Below are 20,444 nucleotides of genomic sequence, written 5' to 3' on the forward strand. Positions count from 1 at the left end.
GAAATTTGAGATGTACAATTTTCAATAAAAACGATTGGAAAAATACACTTTTTTGAATTTTAATGTTAAAAAACACAATATAATAAAATACCCCATTGTTTGGTAAAGTATGATGTTACGCTGAGTAAATACAGTGCCTTAACGTATTCACACCCCTTGAAATTTTCCACATTTTGTCATGTTACAACCAAAAAACGTAAATGTATTTCATTGCGATTTTATGTGATGGACCAACACAAAGTGGCAGCGATGATCAGTGTATTCTGGAAACAGATGAGTCCCCATTGTCATAATTGACAGTGTCCTTTCACACATGGAGTGCGGTTCAGCCCCGCCCCCACTCTCTCCTCATTGGCTCTCTGGATATGATTGACAGTAGTGGAAGTCAATTGTTCCCCTCTGCTGTCTTAGCCAGTGAGGAGGAAGGGACCCGTGCACATCGTTGGATGGGGATGGGGCTCAGGTAAGTATTTGGGGGGGGGGAGGGTGCTGCTGCACACAGAAGGTTTTTTAACTTCATGTCAGAGCCTTACACCCCAGGGGATCAGGGCCGGGGTCCTCTTTCTTTGGAGGAGGGTCTTGTGTAGTTTTTCGTGTGCTTCACTTTTTTATGTACCAGGGTTTTGTGATTGTTTTACTACACTGCAGGAGTTAAAAATAAAAAATAAATATCTGCTGGTAGGCTGTACACTACCAATGCTGGTATGATGGGGGTCCTGGGGAGCCTTTTGGATAGCTGAGGAAACCAAATGAGCGTGCACCATGTAAGGTGTGGGTTGGAACTGGAGTAAATCCTTGGAATGGATGGACCTCCTAGTCTGAACATTGTTGCCTGGTCTGGTCTTGGGCTAACAAGGCAAAGAACCTATGGTGTCTGTGCCCTCTGGGAGTGGCCCCCCAGGGGTTCTCCTAGTAACTACGAGTCTGGCAAACTCACTATGCCTCTGGGGCTATTAGGTTCCCCCCCCCCTCCCGGAGAACCAGGAGTCTCTTTTTGGGAGAGCCCCTCATCTACTCATCTAGTATTCTGTTTCGGCTGACCATAAGGAGAGGGGTCCGCCAGGCCCTTTGGCTAGGTGGACCAAGTTTGAGCCTTGCCCCCCGGAGGGGTCGCAAAAGGTCCTACTTCTTCTGGAGGTGGGCTAGAGACACAACCATGGGCGTCCGCTCCATAGGACAAGGGGGGTCGTTTGCCCCCCCCTAGAATTGCCAGGGAGAGCCAGGCCCTGGGGCCGATTTAAGCGGTGACTGCAGCGCTTCCCTCCACTCTAGTTTTCCCTTATTTAGAGTGCCTGTCCCTCTTCTGGAATCAAATCCATTTGTTCCTCATTCCAAAAGATTCCTCTTTTAGACCTGAAATAAATATACTGTCAATATAGTGTAGTGTTTCAGTCAAGGGAAAGGGGTGCTGTATAATGTAAAGGGGTCCAGTAATGCAGGGTGCTGTGTAATGTAAAGGGGGCCAGTGATGCAGGGTGCTGTGTAATGTAAAGGGGTCGAGTGATGCAGGGTGCTGTGTAATGTAAAGGGGTCCAGTGATGCAGGGTGCTGTGTAATGTAAAGGGGTCCAGTGATGCAGGGTGCTGTGTAATGTAAAGGGGGCCAATGATGCAGGGGGCTGTGTAATGTAAAGGGGTCCAGTGATGAAGGGTGCTGTGTAATGTAAAGAGGGCCAGTGATGCAGGGTGCTGTGTAATGTAAAGGGGTCCAGAGCTGTGGGGTGCTGTGTAATGTAAAAGGGTCCAGAGCTGTGAGGTGCTGTGTAATGTAAAGGGGTCCAGAGGTGCAGTTGTGGAGAGGGGGTACACAGTAGTGACAAAGAGATATTGAAAGATGCAGAGGGCACAGTGGGGTGTTTTTCCATATTAACGTGTGGGGGGGCGCTTTTAACCCCCGCTAGTGGTCGAAGAAAGGGTAAAATGCAACTGTGTATCGCCACTGCCAAAGCGCCCCCCTCTGAAAAAATTTCAGCGGACGCCCATGGACACAACCCATAAGTGCACTTTTTTGTGTGTGTTTTCACATGCACTTTTTTGTACACTTGGGCCCGGATTCAGATAGAATAGTCTAAGTTGTAGGCAGGCGTAGCGTATCTGAGATACACTACGCCGCCGTAACTTAGGGCGCAAGTTCCGTATTCAGAAATAACTTGCGCCCTACGTTACGGCGGCGTAGTGTAAATATGTGTCGGCGTAAGCCCACCTAATTCAAATTTGGACAATAAACCAGCTCTTTGTTTAGCATGTTTGGAGACCCCTGGTCTACACTAAGATACAAGTCAAATTTTAGGCATCCCCTGCAATAGGAATTTGCTTTTTTTGTGGGATAATTACTTTTAAAGGGATGTCGACACTGCAGCTTTCTTCATCAGAATACCGACAGAGCATCAGCTGATTATAATGAACCAGATACTCCCATTCAAAATCAGTCTGCATAGGACATGGCCAAACAAACAACTATTTCTTCAGCGCAGAACCTGGTAGGGATCTGCAACAAAGATTGTTAAAATCCCTGTAATGTATATAGATCACCCAGAGGGGATTTACTCCTTAAATATTTTTCTATCATATGCTTACTATAAATTTCCCTGGTTTGTGATACGGTAACATTGACTGTCAGGGCTGGGCTCCTGCTATTTATGGCAGTCCTTTTTTTTTCACAGCACAGAAGCTGCTCAGCTGTTGGTAAATGACCAGCCACTGGTTGTTTCCACATAGACTCACCTGGTTACCATTACCTGCCTCATTAGTCCGGCCTACAGCCAGACCCTTTTTGCTATTTAAACAGCTTAGCTCATTTCCTCCTTGCCCTTGTGTGGTCTATCCTTGCCCTTGTGTGGTCTATGATCTCCAGTGTGTTCCTGTGTCTGACTTGGCCTGGCTGACTTCTCTTCTGATACCTGTTCCTGATTTTGCTCTCCACTACGCTGACTTCTGGTTTCCTGGTTCCGACTCGTCCGATTACCCGCTCTGGCATCCAAACCCTAGCTTCAGTTTTTGACTATGTTCCTGAACTGTGTTATTTTTTGCTATTTCATTAAAGGTGAGATTTTGACTGCACTTTCTGTCACCACCTGGTTTATGGTTCCTGACAATGACTCTGAAAGGGAACCTATCACAAAGCAAAAGACCTGTGTAATCAATGGCGGCTGACATTCTCAGTCTGACTGAACACTGGTTTTTGGACAATGAAGCAAGCTGTCAGTTTTACTGGCAATGACTCCAACTCCAAGAGACACAGAATGGCTGTCACAGTTAGAGACTTTGTTTTAAGACCACAAAAAGGCGCATACTGGTCCTTTTAGAACAAACAGAAATTTCGGATGAGACCATGGAAAGTTTTTCGGAAGTCTAGCTAGTCTTTCTTCGCCATCTCGTCCTGCGCGTGCGTTTTCAGGTGGTGCCTCAGCGCCCTGCGGGTGAAGCATTTCTTACAGTTGACGCAGAACCGCAGTTTGCGGTGTTTCTCTAAGGCCTGCCCGGTGTCCAGCAGTTTCCCGCACCGGCCGCACTCAAACAGCGAGCTCCCCGAATGTTTCCTCATGTGTATGAGCAGGCTGCATTTATGGCCGAACGCCTGCCCGCACTCTTTGCAACAAAACGGCTTCTCGCCGGTGTGGGTTCGCTGGTGAATAATGTACTGCGAGCGGTAGTTATACTGCAAGCCGCAGACCTCACAAGGATAGCGCAGCTTGCCATGTTCCTTGGCTTTATGCTTTTCAAGATCGCCCTTGACATCAAAGACCTCCGCACAGTCTTCACACCTTAGCAGAGTTTCCTCGCTGTGCGTGATTTGGTGAGTTTTAAGCTCGGCCGCGCTGTAAAAACACATATTGCATACGCCACACCAGAGTGTTGCCTGCGAAGGTGTTTGTCCGACGACCCAGTCCAGTGCTGGGAGGTTCCTTAGCCTACTTTTAGAATGTTCTTCTAACTCTGTGGGGTTGGGAGCGGTATCAGCTGTTTCAAAGAGCAAAACAGGCTGCTCAAGAAGCCTTTTTTTTCTGTGCCCTGTATGCCTTTTCATAATGGGTGCGTCAGAAGAATAGACACGGAACGGTATCCAAGAGGTGTAAGTGGTGCCATCCTCTGCTATCCACAGCATGGGGCCAGGTGCATCATGGGAATCATCTGCTGCATTCGAACCAGTGCTGATCTCTGACACAGAGAAAAAAATTTAATGGATTTTTAAAGAAGACTTTAAATTGGATACAAATAATAACATGTTTAATAAAAGAAGAAAATAAATAGTAGCAGGAAGGCCTGACTTAGCTACCTTTGCTGGAGAAAACATCGCTTTCACCATTGCTGGTCCCATGTCTAAAAGCGCTGTCATTTGGTCATGTGATCTCCACTAAAGGGGAGGAACAAAGTTTTGGCTGCTTGAGCCTCTGCTTGAGGATAGATCATAGGGGTTGATTTACTAAAGGCATATATACACTATATTGCCAAAAGTATTGAGACACCTGTCTTTACAAACACATGAACTTTAACCACTTAACCCCCGGACCATATTGCTGGTCAATGACCGGGCTACTCCGCTTTAGATGCTATTTAGTGACAACTGATAAAAACACACAGAAGTTGAAGTGTTATCTTCAAGAAGCGACTCTCATAAATCATCAATAATGACATTTTCAAAATACAATTCATTACCTGGAGAACATTCTTCTCTTTTAATCAGGGGCTTCAAATCATGGCTGGCGCTCGCAGTTTCTTCGTTGGCAATTTCTAGGGCACAATAGGCAATAAGAATTTCTATTATTAACCACTTAACCCCTGGACCATATTGCTGGTCAAAGACCAGAGCACTTTTTGTGATTCGGCACTGCGTCGCTTTAACTGACAATTGCGCGGTCGTGTGACGTGGCCCCCCAAACAAAATTGGCGTCCTTTTTTTCCCCACAAATAGAGCTTTCTTTTGGTGGTATTTGATCACCTCTGCGGTTTTTAGTTTTTGCGCTATAAACAAAAATAGAGCGACAATTTTGAAAAAAAATAATATTTTTTACTTTTTGCTATAATAAATATCCCCCAAAAATATATAAAAAAATGTTTTTCCTCAGTTTAGGCCGATACGTATTCTTCTACATATTTTTCATAAAAAAATCGCAATAAGCAAAAGTTATAGCGTTTACAAAATAGGGGATAGTTTTATGCCATTTTTATTAATATTTTTTTTTTACTAGTAATGGCGGCGATCAGCGATTTTTATCGGTACTGCGACATTATGGCGGACACTTCGGACACTTTTGACACATTTTTGGGATCATTGGCATTTTTATAGCGATCAGTGCTATAAAAATGCATCGATTACTATAAAAATGAAACTGGCAGGGAAGGGGTTAACACTAGGGGGCGAGGAAGGGGTTAAATATGTTCCCTGTTTGTGTTCTAACTAAAGGGGGGGTGGGACTGACTTGGGGAAATGACTGATCGCTGTTCCTACATTGTACGAACAGACAATCAGGCATTTCTCCCCCTGACAGGATCGGGAGCTGTGTGTTTAAACACACAGCTCCCGGCTCTCGCTCTGTAAGGAGCGATCGCGGGTGCCCGGCGGTGATCGCGCCCGCCGGGCACGCGCATCGGGACCAGGGGCGAGAACGGGGGGGGCGCCTCTATTGGCTGTAGCGCGGGTTGTCAGCACCCAAGGCAAGGCAAGTAATTTGCACCCCTAACCCTCGAACATTTAGCGCTCCCTGAGGCCCTTCCACTCCACATTTTAGGATGTACCACTCTTTCTCTTTGTTCTCCTTTCTTTCCCTTTTATCTCTCTCTCTCTCTGGCCGTCTTTCTTGTTCTTTCTCTCCCTTTTTCTTTGTTTCTCCCCCTCTATCCTCTCCCTTCCATGTATTCTCTTTTTTTATTCTTTCTCTTACTCCTTGTTGAGGGGGTGGGGGGAATGGGAAGAGTAGCAGTGCCGAGGGAGTTCTGATCAGCCCACTTAGGTGTTCTTGATCAAGGTCATCTGCTGATCTGAGAACTGTAGTGGGGACTTTGAATGGCAAATATAATCACAGGCAGTGTTACTCACTGTGTCTCTGGCTTCGTGGTGTCTCGCAGCAGTGACCCCCTATGCTGATATCAGGAGATAGGGTCTCCTCCAGCCCCTCCCACTTCACATTCCTCACCAGTCAGCTGACATCTAGTCTCCGCCCCCATCTATGCCTTGAACTGGGCAGCTGCGAATAGGCTGAGTGGGCGGCCGTGAAAAGGCTGGGAGAGTGGTGTGCGCTTCAGGAACAGCCCGGGTTTGGTGACCCCTGGCAAATCGTAATTCGATCCCTGAGGGGGTCCCGACCACCAGGTTGAGAACCACTGGACTATGGGAATGTTTGACTATTCTTCCAGAAGCGCATTTGTGAGGTCAGGCACTGATGGACGAGAGGACCTGGCTGGCAGTCTCCGCTCTAATTCATCCCAAAGGGGTTCTTTTGGGTTGAGGTCAGAACTCTGTGCAGGCCAGTCAAGTTTCTCCACCCCAAACTCTCTCCTCCATGTCTTTATAGACCTTGCTTTGTGCACTGGTGTGCAGTCATGTTGGAACAGGAAGGGGCCGTCCCCAAACTCTCCCCACAAGGTTGGGAGCATGAAATTGTCCAAAATGTCTTGGCATGCCTGGCATATTAAGAGTTCCCTTCACTGGAACTAAGGGGCCAAGCCCACCCCCTGAAAAACAACCCCACACCATAATCCCCCCTCCACCAAATGATTTGGGATGGCCCAATACTTTTGGCAATATAGTGTGAATAAGCGAGTTTTGGGTGAAGGAACTTGGTTGGAGTGCACAGAGTCCTGTCCTCAACCCGATAGAACACCCTTGGGATGAATTAGAAAACCCCTCCTCCTCTCCTCCCCTTGTGAAGACTCCTGGAATGTATGACATCCTTTGCCTAGGCAAGAAACCAGAAAATAACTGAAAAATGTAAATAAAAATGCTTACAACAAGTAAAAATTATCTACTTTCCCATTTCCTAATGCTAGCAGCATGAGGATTAAAGATAATTAATGACGATTGGGAGAGTGAAGTTCCACTTTCATGCTACAAGCATTAAAGCTGAGTTCTGCAGCTGCTGACTTTTAAAATAGGAACACTTACTTGTCCAGGGCGCCCCGTGATGTCGGCACCCAAAGCCGATCTGTCCCTCGGCTCTCGGCTGCTGCCGCCGTCATCTTCGGTGAGGGAATCAGGAAGTGAAGCCTTGCGGCCTGGTTCCCTACTGCGCATGCACGACTCGCGCTGTGTGATCCCACTGGTCCCTGCTGTCCTCTGGGACCTGTGTGTCTCCCAGAGGACAGCGGGGGGAGTCGCCGGACGTGGCGTAGATAGCCGGCTATCTATGGTCGGAAGTGGGAGCAAAATACCTGTATTAGATGGGTATCTGCTCCCCGTCCCCCTGAAAGGTGCCAAATGTGACACCGAAGGGGGGGTTCCAAAAAGCGGAAGTTCCATTTCTGGGTGGAACTCCGCTTTAAATGCTATTTAGTGACAACTGATAAAAACACACAGAAGTTGAAGTGTTATCTTCAAGAAGCGACTCTCATAATCATCAATAATGACATTTGCAAAATACAATTCATTACCTGGAGAACATTCTTCTCTCTTAATCAGGGGCTTCAAATCATGGCTGGCGCTCACAGTTTCTTCGTTGGCAATTTCTAGGGCACAATAGGCAATAAGAACTTCTATTATTAACCACTTAACCCCTGGACCATATTGCTGGTCAAAGACCATAGCACTTTTTGCGATTCGGCTCTGCGTCGCTTTAACTGACAATTGCGCGGTCGTGCGACGTGGCTCCCAAACATAATTGGCGTCCTTTTTTTCCCAAAAATAGAGATTTCTTTTGGTGGTATTTGATCACCTCTGCGGTTTTTAGTTTTTGCGCTATAAACAAAAATAGAGCGACAATTTTGAAAAAAAATAATATTTTTTACTTTTTGCTATAATAAATATCCCCAAAAATACATAAAAAATTATTTTTTTTCCTCAGTTTAGGCCGATACGTATTCTTCTACATATTTTTCGCAAAAAAAAAACAACGCAATAAGCGTTTATTGATTGGTTTGCGCAAAAGTTATAGCGTTTACAAAATAGGGGGTCGTTTATGGCATTTTTATTAATATTTTTTTTTTTACTAGTAATGGCGGCGATCAGCGATTTTTTTTCGGGACTGCAACATTATGACGGACACTTCGGACACTTGACAAATTTTTGGGACCATTGGCATTTTTATAGCGATCAGTGCTATAAAAATGCATTGGATTACTATAAAAATGCCACTGGCAGGGAAGGGGTTAACACTAGGGGGCGGGGTTAAGTATGTTCCCTGGGTGTGTTCTAACTGTAGGGGGGGGGACTCACTAGGGGAAATGACTGATCGCTATTCATACATTGTATGAACAGACAGTCAGGCATTTCTCCCGACAGGACAGGGAGCTGTGTTTATACACACAGCTCCCGGTCCTCGCTCTGTAACGAGCGATCACGGGTGCCCGGACAGCGATCGCGCCCGCCGGGAACGGGAGTCGGGCGCGTGCGCGCTCCCCTATTGGCTGCTGGGCGAGGTGACGTTATACTACGTGCTCTCGCCCAGCAGCCGTATAACTGCCGCGGCTGGTCGGCATGGTGACTAACCCATCCTGCTCCTTTGACCATGTAGACACAGGGTCGGTGATACCACTAGGCAAACTAGGCTGCCTAGGGCGCCTGGCCACTATGTTTCTTCTCTTTAATTGATGGGTGCTGGTGGGCTGCATTTGACGTATGCTTCATTAAAAAGGTGGGGTGTACATGGGCAGGGCAAACAGGGGTGGGATCAGGGGTGAAGCCAGGTGTGGGGGGGTGGAAAAATTTGATTTTGCCTAGGGTGTCAAAAATCCTTGCACCAGCCCTGTGTAGACATTAGGGGGGTTATCCACAAAGCCGCGGCGCAACGTAACTTTTCGGATTTAAGTTACTCCGCCGCAAAATTCCCAAGTTAGGTGCCGATCCACAAAGCACTTACCTGGAATTTTGCGGCGCTGTAACTTAAATCCGTCCGGCGCAAGGCGTTCCTATTTAAATGGGCGAGTCCCATTTAAATTAGGCGCGCTCCCGCGCCGGACGTACTGCGCATGCTCCGTCGGGTAAATTACCCGACGTGCATTGCGCTAACTGACGTCGCTCCGACGTCATTTGCTTAGACGTTAACGTAAATGGCGTCCAGCGCCATTCACGGACGTCTTACGCAAACGACGTAGAATTTAAAATTTGACGCGGGAACGACGGCCATACTTAACATGGCTTAAGACAACTAGGGCTTAGCCCTAGTTTTACGCGGCGGAACTCGACGTAAACGACGTAGATTTAGAGCGACGGGCCCGTCGGAGCGTTCGTGGATCGCCATAACTGGTCATTTGCATATTCTACGCCGGCCGCAATGGCCTCGCCACCTAGCGGCCGGCCTAGAATTGCATCCTTAAGATCCGACAGTGTAATTCAATTACACATGTCGGATCTTCGTCCTAACTATGGGAAACTGAGTCTGTGGATCAGTTCCATAGTTAGGACCAGGGATACGACGGAGTAACAGCAGTTACTCCGCCGTATCTCTTTTGAGGATCTGGCCCTAGATGTGGAGGATGTATGTGACAATGTATGTGACCTAATCTCCCACACCACTACCAACAGCTGCAACTGACCAATAGTTGAACAAGGAGACAGAACGCACCGGGGTCCGGAGACCTGAGACAGCCGCCATCCTCCTCTTCTGCATCCTCATTGTCTGGGGGGGGGGGGGACAGAGAATATCAGAATGAGACAAGAAGCATGATAACAATGAAACTCAAACAGTTAAATATAAATGAGTGAATTTTTTGCTGTCAGGGTTACAGCAGCTTTTTATCAATATTACATCAGCTTAAATGGGAGCTTTAGGTAAACTGATAAATCCACAGCCGCTCCTGCGATTCGCATTACTTTTTTACTTTATATAGTGGGGAGGACGACACAGCTATTTACACCGGGGGGTGAGTGCAATGCGGAGGGGACTACTTGTAAAATTGGAACTGTAGTAGGGAGCAATAGCTACGTAAAAAAAAAAAAGGCCTCAACCTCCCACAGTGCCCTCCAACTTCTCAGATTGCCACTCAGCTCACTGCAGTTACAAATATAGAAAACCTCCATAAATACAATTAATTCTATATCCACAGAAGATCTAGAGCAGTGGTCTCCAAACTGAGGCCTGGGGGCCGGATGTGGCACTTTGCTTGCTTTTATTCGGCCCTTGACCAACGATGGCCCTTGACCAACAATTCCTCCCAATGACACAAACGATGGAGCATAATTCCTACCAATGACATCAACAATGGGGCACAATTCCTCCAAATGATGCCAGTGATGGGGCACAATTCCTCTCACGGACACCAACAATGGGACCCAATGGAATCAATGATAGGACACAATGCCTACCAATGAAACCAACGATGGAACCCAATGACGGGGACAATTCTTACCAATGATGGGCCACAGTTCCTCCCAAGAACACAAAAGATGGGCCATTGTTTGCTCCAACTATTGCTGGGATATTTTTTATTGTTTATTTATAACAGGAAAGAGGCCCACATGGGCCGACATGGTACAGAGTAATACAAACGGCAGGATAACATCACAAACAAAACTTGATACAAAATATCATATCAAACAACAGCATTTCTGACAACAGAGAACACAAGCACTGTTACGTGTCCATACACAGTGTCTCTCATATCCCTGGTGGCTGGGATATTTTCTACTCTCGATGGCCACAGTCCAGCCCCCCAAAAGCCAGAATGACAGTAAACTGGCCCCTTTTTTTAGAAAGTTTGGAGACCCCTGACCTAGAGGAAGGCAAGAAAACACCAATAAAGCATGATCCAATTTGCTGGAGGAGCACAGAGGAGGACACGGAGAAGGACACAGGGGACAGTCAGGGATGATCGGTGCACGGAGGACACAGAGGGGGACTGGAGGAGCACGGAGGACAGGGAGGGGGACCGGAGAAGCATGGAGGACACGGAAGGGGACTGGAGGAGCACGGAGGACAGGGAGGGGGACCGGAGAAGCATGGAGGACACAGAAAAGGACTGGAGGAGCATTGAGGAGCACGGAGAACGTGGAGGAGCACGGAGTACACGGAGGGGGACTTGAGGAGCACGGAGGACACGGAAGGGGACTGGAGGAGCACGGAGGACGTGAAGATGCACGGAGGACACAGAGGGGGACTTGAGGAGCACGGAGGACATGGAGGGGGACAGAGAGAGGACCAGAGGAGCACACGGAGAAGGACACAGGGGACAGTCAGGGATGATCGGTGCACGGAGGACACAGAGGGGGACTGGAAGAGCACGGAGGACACGGAAGGGGACTGAAGGAGCACAGAGGGGGACTTGAGCAGCACGGAGGACGTGGAGGAGCACGGAGGACACGGAGGGGGACTTGAGGAGCACGGAGGACACGGAGGGGGGACAGAGAGGGGACTGGAAGAGCACGGAGGACAGGGAGGGGACCGGAGAAGCACCGAGGACACGGAAGGGGACTGGAGGAGCATGGAGGACATGGAGGAGCACGGAGGACACGGAAGGGGACTGGTGGAGCATGGAGGAGCACGGAGGACATGGAGGAGCACGGAGGACACGGAAGGGGACTGGTGGAGCAAGGAGGACACAGAAGGGGACTGGAGGAGCACGGAGGACATGGAGGACATGGAAGGGGACTGGAGGAGCATGGAGGAGCACGGAGGACATGGAGGAGCACGGAGGACACGGAAGGGGACTGGAGGAGCACGGAGGACACGGAGGGGGACTGGAGGAGGGGGGGGGCTGTCAGCTTCTCTATTAAAATCTATACAGGAAGATCGGTGGTTGTAACTCCCCCACCACCGCACCGATCACCCCTGACTGCCCAGGTATCGGGTCAAGCATCGGAGAATTTGCAAGAGTACAAGTACTCTTGCAAATGCTCAGTATTCCTATTGGTATTGGTGCAACTCTAAGTAATTATATATACATTATTTTTTTTTGGGGGGGGGGCATTACAAGAATTTTCCGGGCCCTGGTTTCAAAAAGTTTGAGACCCCCTGGTCTACAGGATATGAATAGGCGGATACACGGTATCGTATAGCTTTAGTTGGCTCACCTGAGAGATATTCGGATTTGCAGGTTCTGTTGTTGGGCCAATCCTCCTGTCCTTGTTCTCCTCGGGGAACATTCTCTGCAATGACAGCAAAAAATACCACAGCTAACTGATCTGACTTCTGACTCATCGACAACCCAACAGGGTTAAAAAAAAAATCACAAAAATCCACCAACTCATCTCTGAAATGAGAGACAAAACTGTACTAAGGCATGAAGGACCAAAACTGCAATAACTCAGTATCAATGTGAATGTAACAATGACGTTTACTATGACGAAACACTTTGGGCGGGGCCTTTCGAACCTGACATGATCACGCACACTTCTGTTAGAATCTGGATGGGACAAGACTGTCTGCATGCAATGCGGTATCACTCTATTCATTTATCATATGTGAGTGCGCACTTTGTTTTATAATAAATTGGTGTTTGAACTTTACTACTCTATGCTGGATGTTTCTTTATTTTCATGTTATATCTATATGGGAGTTTTTACCCCCCTTCCAGGATGTGCGGCACTGTTGTGTTCAGTGGGAACTGTTTACCCCTCTAAGCACTTTATGGCAGTTTTTAGCGCAATGATCATTTGGATCTGGTAAGTGCCTCGTTGTGTGCAACAAGGTGGATCCGGTTCTTTTCTACGTAAAACCACAAGAAGGAATGGAATGTGGGGCTTTTCTTCCTTATTAAGTGGAAGTCTTCTTATCACAATTTTGAAGAATATTCTTTGGCTAATTTATGGATGCCACAAACTGGTATGTGGTCTGTTGGGTTCAGACACTGATATTTTGTATCACTATCATGAGTATATCTCTGATGAATGGTTTTTAGATATTTATACATACACTGGGGCACGATTCTTCCCACTGACCCTAATGATGGGGCACAATTCCTTCCACTGACATCAATGACGGGGCACTATTCCTCCCACTTACACCAATAATGGGGCATTATTCTTCCTACTCACACCAATGATGGGGCACCATTGCTTGCACTGACACCAATGATGGGGCACTATTTCTCCTACTGACATCAATGATGGGGCACTATTCCTCCCACTGACACCAAATGATGGGGCACTATTCCTTCTACCGATACAAGGCACTATTCCTCCCACTGGCACCAATGATGGGGCACCATTCCTCCCACTGGCACCAATGATGGGGCACCATTCCTCCCACTGACACCAATGATGGGTCACTATTCCTCCCACTGACACCAATGATGGGTCACTATTCCTCCCACTGACACCAATGATGGGTCACTATTCCTCCCACTGACACCAATGATGGGACACTATTTCTTCCATTGACTTCAATGATGGTGCACTGCCACTGGTTCCACTGACACCAATGATGGGGCACTATTCCTCCCATTGACACCAATGATGGGACACTATTCCCCCCCCTGACACCAATGATGGGACACTATTCCTCCCATTGACACCAATGATGGGACACTATTCCTCCCACTGACACCAATGATGGGACACCATTCCTCCCATTGACTTCAATGATGGTGCACTGTTTCTTCCACTGACACCAATGATGGGGCACCATTCCTCCCAATGACACCAATGATGGGACACTATTCCTCCCAATGACACCAATGATGGGACACTATTCCCCCCACTGACACCAATGATGGGACACTATTTCTCCCATTGACACCAATGATTGGACACTATTCCTTCCATTGACTTCAATGATGGTGCACTGACACCAATGATGGGGCACCATTCCTCCCAATGACACCAATGATGGGACACTATTATCCCCCCTGACACCATTGATGGGACACTATTCCTCCCATTGACACCAATGATGGGACACTATTCCCCCCCCCCCTGACACCAATGATGGGACACTATTCCTCCCATTGACACCAATGATGGGACACTATTGATCTTTTATTGAAAAGAATCAAGCAACCAATTTTATACAAAAGTAAAAAACATAACTATAGTACAAAACTTCAAACATAAATCCAAGGAATACACATCCAGGTTCAGAATATATACAATATATACACTATACACCACTACCAAAACATTACTACAAAACTATTTACACAAAGCAGCAGAAAGGGCCTAAGAGGCACAACCCGTCACCTATGTACGCAGCCATTTATCAAAATGTATGAAAAATAATAATCTAGGGTGATAAGAGACAGACAGCCACACCCGGGAAAGAGACTCCTGGCAGTCAGGGAGGCTTGAAACCCCTCCACGCCTTCAGCCAAGCCCCCTGACCCCGCTTGTCTCTCTCAAGCCCCCGAATCTTCCCCACCTCATGCACAATGTCATACACCACCACCTCAACAGGAAGGATTTTTTGCCGAATGCTGACCTGACACCGTGCGTTCCAGGTGAAATAACGGACCACTAGGCTAACTAAAAAAAGTGTATCCAAACAAAAACCTCCACCGGTACTGAATGCTCCGTACACCCACTCGGCATAACCCAGCCTGGAGAGGAAAGGAACACCGAGCGCCCGCCCCACCTGTTTGTACACTTCTATGTTAAAAGGGCAACGAAGCAGAAAATGGTCCATAGTCTCCTCCTCACCTGCACACTCCTCCCGAGGACAGCTACGATCCACCCCACTGCGGAATTTCAAATTGCCCCGAACATAGAGCCTCCCGTGGAAACACAACCAGGCCAGATCCCTAAATTTAGGAGGTATTCTATCCAAATTAATCAGTCTCAACCCCGCCCTCAAAACTGGGCCTGGGCAATCCCTTAAGGCCAGTGGGTCATGAAAGACTTCGCTCAAGACTCGACTCATAAGGTCTTTCCTCGGAACCGATCTGAGATCTTCAGCCGACAATCGCCACTGCCGCAGTAACTTCAGGCACGGAGCTACATAGGCTGGTAGCTGACCACGATGACCCCTGCGATTCTTCACTTGGCCACCTTCTTCCCAAAGTCGCAGAAAAGGCCTAAACCAAGATCTAAATATGCCTGCCCATCCAGGAGGTTCCACTGCAAGCATACTACCAATGTTAAACTTGAGAAATAGCAGTGAAAAGAAAAGAATTGGGTTGACCATACCTAAGCCACCCTCCCTCCTGGATAGGTAGGTGACATTCCTCTTGATGGGGTTCAGTCTGTTCCCCCACAGCATCTGGAAGAACACACTACTGATCCTAGCATAGAGAGACACTGGCAAGATGCAGACAAAGCTGACATACAAGAAGATCGGAATCAGGTAGGTCTTAATCAGATCAACCCTTTCCCTCATAGATAACTTCCATCTCTTCCAGTTGACCACCTTAGCATTGGCAATTTCCAGTCTGCCTTCCCAGTTTTTGAGGCCATAATCGCCGGGACCAAATTCAATGCCTAGTATCTTAATTCTTTCTCGGGGCACTGGAAAGGTGTCCGGGAGATCAAACCCCTCACCTTCCTTTCCCATCCAGAAAACTTCACTCTTTTCCTGATTGATCTTGGAGCCTGATGCTTCAGAATACCGTGATGTCAGAGAGACCACCTCCTCCGCCTCATCCGTCCCAGTGACAATCACCGATACGTCGTCCGCATAAGCAACAACCCTCAATGGCGGCTCACCCGGGAGCCCCACTGGTACCCCACACAACATGCCGCTCTCTAGCCTCCTGATGAAGGGGTCGATTGCAAACACATAGAGCAGGGGACTCAGGGGACAACCCTGGCGCACCCCGGAGCCAACCTCAAAGGACCGTCCAACCCAACCATTAACAAGAGGGAAGCTTTCTGCCCCCTTATACAAGACTTTCAGCCAATCAACAAAACCACCCGGCAGACCGTACTTACTAAGGAGCAACCACAGGTACTCATGGTTAACACGATCAAAAGCCTTTGCCTGATCCAATGTCAGCAAGTACTTTCCCCAGCCTGCAGCCCTGCACCGCTCCAAGGCCTCCCGGACAGCTAACACCGCTGTGAAGGTGCTCCTACCCTGGACCGAACAGTGCTGATGGCGAGAAAGCAAAGACTCTGCTACTGACGACAGGCGCCAGAAAAATATCTTCGCCAGTATCTTTCTATCGACATTAAGAAGGCTGATGGGGCGCCAATTCTCAATCATCGAAGGATCTTTACCCTTTGACAGAAGAATCACAGCCGAGTGCCTCATGGAAGGGGATAGCACCCCCTCAGCAAGACAACTGTTAAAAACCTCTACCAAATGTGGGGCCAGAATAGACTTAAAGGCTTTGTAAAACTCAGCCGTCAAGCCATCCGGTCCGGGTGACTTTTTGATGGCAAGCTGTTCAATTGCCCTCATCACCTCTTCAACTGTGATCTCCTCTGTCAAATTCATCAATGGAACATCTCCACCATTTAGACCTGGAGTAGAGTCCAAAAAGCTTTCCATCTTGTCACGGTCAAGCTCTTTCCTTCCAAGAAGGTCGGCATAAAAGGACCTCACGACCTCCAGAATCCCTGACCTGGACTTTGTCACGGAACCTGTACTGTCCTTAAGGCCAACGACCGCTTTAACAGCTACACCTTGTTTGCAGTTCTGGTAAGGGTCAGGCGAGTGGTACTTCCCATAGTCCCTTTCCAGAACCAAAGAGGCATGCCGGTCATATTGACACTTCCTGAGAAGGAGTTTCACTTCGGAGATTGCCCCAGGATCTCCTCCTCTCGAGACAAGAATATCCAGCTTCCTCCGCAAACGTTGGTAGGTCATGTATTTATTAAACTGTGTTCTATTGGCTAGGCCCCTGAAGAATCCAGCGATCCTCTTTTTGGTCAGCTCCCACCACTCAGCCTTGCTGCTACAAAAGTCCAGGAGGGTCACCTGTGCCTGAAAGAATTCCTCAAAGGATTGTCTAACATGTTCTTCCTTGAGTAGAGTCGAATTCAATCTCCAGATTCCCTTTCCCCTCTGAGGGGCGTCTGAAGCATTCAGGGCCACAGATAGCATACAGTGATCAGAGAACTCTACTGCCTGCACCACTGGGGGTGAGAAAGCAGAGGCCTCCTTCAAAAAAAACCTGTCTATCCTACTCTGACTATTACCACGATGAAAGGTGAACCCGGTGTCATCCGGGAGGTGCGCAATGTGCACATCCACAAGACCAGCATCCCTAACCATACTATTTAAAAAAACGCTATCATATCCCAGCCTGTCCTTGAAGGCCTTCCTGTCCTTGGGCCTAGTTACTGTATTAAAGTCACCTCCAAAGACCACTTGCCGGGATGTAAAAAGAAATGGCTTGATCCTTGTAAAAAGGCATTTCCTGTCCCACTTTGTGTGCGGCCCATAGATATTAATTAGGCGCAGGTCCTGCCCTCCCACAAGGACGTCTAAGACCATACATCTCCCAATCTCCACCTCAATAACCCGCCGGACAGTTACCATGCCGGTTTTAAACAACACCGCCACACCGCCGTAAGGCTCGGCCGCAAGAGACCAGTAAGATGGACCATACCTCCACTCTCTCTTGGCCATATGAATATCTGCCAAGGAGGTGAGCCTAGTCTCTTGCAAAAATAAAATTTCAGCATCTAATTGGCTGAACAAAAAGAAGGCCATAGAACGAGCTCTCACTGACTTAATGCTGGCGACATTTATTGTCGCCACTTTTAACGGAGGGGGAACCGCCATTTGGGTTATTGGGTGGATTGCTTCTTAGCTCCCCTCTGCTGCTCATCACCAGAAGCCTCCCTCTTTCTTGAGGCCGCCTCCAACTCCATCTCTGAATCAGAGCTCAGCTCTGAAGAAGCGCCAGATGAGGAAATGTCCCATCTAGTGGACCTACGACGGGTGGAGACAGGCACCAGAGCTTCCCGCCCCCGTTCCGTCCTCACCGCCTGCTTCTTCCGCCGCCCAACCTTCCTTCTCTCCTCCAGGTACTTGAGGTCAGCCTCAGAGATGCCCTCATCCCTTGTTTTTTTCTTTGAAGCGACCTTTTTAGTACCCGCTACCACTCCTGGTGGGGGGGGTAAATCCGACTTAACAGGGATAGACTTCTGGGGGGTAACTGACTCAGGGGGCACAGACTTGGAAGGTTCTGACACAAGAGGAGCGGGTACAGTAGGCTGGGGGGACACAGATACAGATACAGAAGGAGTACTTACAGACACAGAAGGGGTGGTCACAGGAACTGGGGAGGGAACTGGGGAGGAAACTGGGGAGGGATCCTGAGCAGGACCAGGGGGGTCGGTCACCGCAGCGGAGGATGGTACACCAGGGGCCTCCCCCTCCATCCTGTCCAGCCTTGACATCTCATCCACTACCTCCTTCTCCATATTGTGCCAGGCCTCAGGGCATCTGCTATAAGGGTGGCCAAGTCGCAGGCACAAGTTGCACCTGATCTTCTGGGTGCAGTCCTTGGCCATATGACCCTGACCCCGACACACTGAGCATATCAAGGCCGAACAGGAGGAGCTAAGGTGCCCCCTCTCTCCACAGCGGTGGCACAGCTTCGGCTGACCAGGGTAGAAGACGGTCATCCTATCCCTCCCTATGAAAGCCGAGGAGGGCAGGTGACGGACAACATTTCCATCCCTGGCCAGCCTGACTGTTACCGACCATCCCCCAGTCCAGATGTTACGCTCATCTAATATTTTATTGGGTTTGGTCAAAACTTCCCCGTAGTTCCTCAACCAGACCTCCAGATCCCTGGCAGGGACGCTCTCATTGGTGAGGATGATAGTGATCTTTTTTACTGTTGACCGCTGCGAAATCGCAACTGGGGCCAGACTTTCCCATTCGGGTCTTGACCTGCACCGGGCCTCATACCGCTCCCAGAACAGGTCAAGACCCTCTGGCTTGGTGAAACTGACTGTATACTCTCGCGTCCCTGACACATGAATAAAAGCATACAAATCATTTACCCCAAAACCCATTTCCAGGATTAAATCCACCACTGCACGCCTTGCAGGGGGGATTGCACCACCTTCCCATTTCAGGATGACAACATTGCGTCTTGGACCCCCAGCCGAAGCTAGAGACCCAAGACCAAATCCTGGGGGGCTCGAGGTGGTAGCTCGCAGGGGAAAACCCTGCTTGGGGGCGGAGCTACCAGGGGCAGAACGCACCACCTGAGCGAAAGTGGGTTTATTGGGGCCAAGACCCCACACCGAAGTCACTTTATGCTGTACATTGTCTACATGAATAGAGTTGGTATTATTGTCCATCATATCTGAACTGGGACCATTGTCCATCATATCTGAAACGGGACCATTGTCCATAACACCTGAACTGGGATGATTTTTATCAGTCACACACACATTCCCATCAGGAACAGTCACGGTTGCTGTTGCAGTACCAGCTGTGTCCTGATGCTGCGCTGTGGAGTCCTGAGCAGCAGTGGGGCAATCAGCTCTGGTCTCAGCAGCAGGAGGGTTAATGGGTTCTGCTGGGACTTGCAGTTCCTTCACAGGAATGTCATTTTTTAAACGTGTCTCTTGCTGCATTGCAGCCTCAGCAGGCACATTATTACTGCATACAGTCTTATTATTAGGCACATTATCAGGCATGGTGCTAGATGGTACAAACACAGTCTTATTCACAACATGGGGCTTAGCTGGCTTCACTTTATCAGGTACACCATCTGCAATATCTTCATCATTGAAAACCATCTGATCCCCCCGCACAGGAGACTCCATTACCTGGATCACCCTCAGCATGCCTCCTGAGTCCTGGGAAGGCATTGGGGTGCTTACCTCTCCCTGGGGGGGCAGGGGGTCAGAACTGGGGGTCTCCTCCTCCTCCACCTCCATCTTTGTCACCTTTGCAAACCTCTTGTCGTTGCAGAACTTTTCCTTGAAAGGACCATCCCTTCCTTCCATTATGGCCACGATGGTCTCCTGGTGGTCCACACGGACCTTGGCCAATTGGATCTCTGGATCCATGGATCCGCGTTTCAGGCTATGCAAGCCTTCACGTTGCCTTCGCAGGCGCTTCAGCTCCGCACGTAGCTTGTACAGCTTATCCCTCTCCCGGTTTAGGACTTTTATGCCGGCCACCACTCGCTCCCGAATGGCCTCCGAGCCTTCATCCACACCAGGGGCAGAGAGATCACCAGCTGAGGCTTGTAGAGGGGCAGACATGTCAGCAGATGGCCCAGGAGATGGCTGAGAGCCTCCAGCAGGAGAGGCCCCACTGCCCTCCATGGCTTCCCCAGAAAGGGGCCAGGAGAGCTGGGAGAGATTTCCAGGCAACTCCCTTCTCACACAGCAGCTCCAGACACACCTTCCTCCTCACACACCTGTGCTCCAATGGTGGATGGGACACTATTCCTCCCACTGACACCAATGATGGGACACTATTCCTCCCATTGACACCAATGATGGGA

At 48.8% G+C, this 20,444-nt stretch overlaps 1 protein-coding gene across 6 annotated transcripts in view; it reads right to left on the minus strand.

Moving 5' to 3' along the window:
• Positions 1-20,444, minus strand: part of LOC120918987 (zinc finger protein 264-like) — a 52,634-nt gene that overhangs the window by 16,724 nt on the left and 15,466 nt on the right. For 3 of the 6 annotated variants that reach the window (XM_040330908.1, XM_040330909.1, XM_040330907.1), the window contains exons 8-11: positions 12,160-12,234; positions 9,716-9,769; positions 7,587-7,661; positions 4,656-4,730 (exon numbers count right to left, since the gene is read on the minus strand). In XM_040330908.1, the coding sequence (XP_040186842.1) occupies positions 4,656-4,730; positions 7,587-7,661; positions 9,716-9,769; positions 12,160-12,234 (279 nt within the window). Of the gene's footprint in view, positions 1-2,245; positions 4,158-4,655; positions 4,731-7,586; positions 7,662-9,715; positions 9,770-12,159; positions 12,235-20,444 lie in introns of those variants that run through there. The other 3 variants (XM_040330911.1, XM_040330913.1, XM_040330910.1) reach the window with 3 other exon arrangements.

The sequence above is a fragment of the Rana temporaria genome, chromosome 12, assembly GCF_905171775.1.
Source record: "Rana temporaria chromosome 12, aRanTem1.1, whole genome shotgun sequence".
Lineage (NCBI taxonomy): Eukaryota > Metazoa > Chordata > Amphibia > Anura > Ranidae > Rana > Rana temporaria.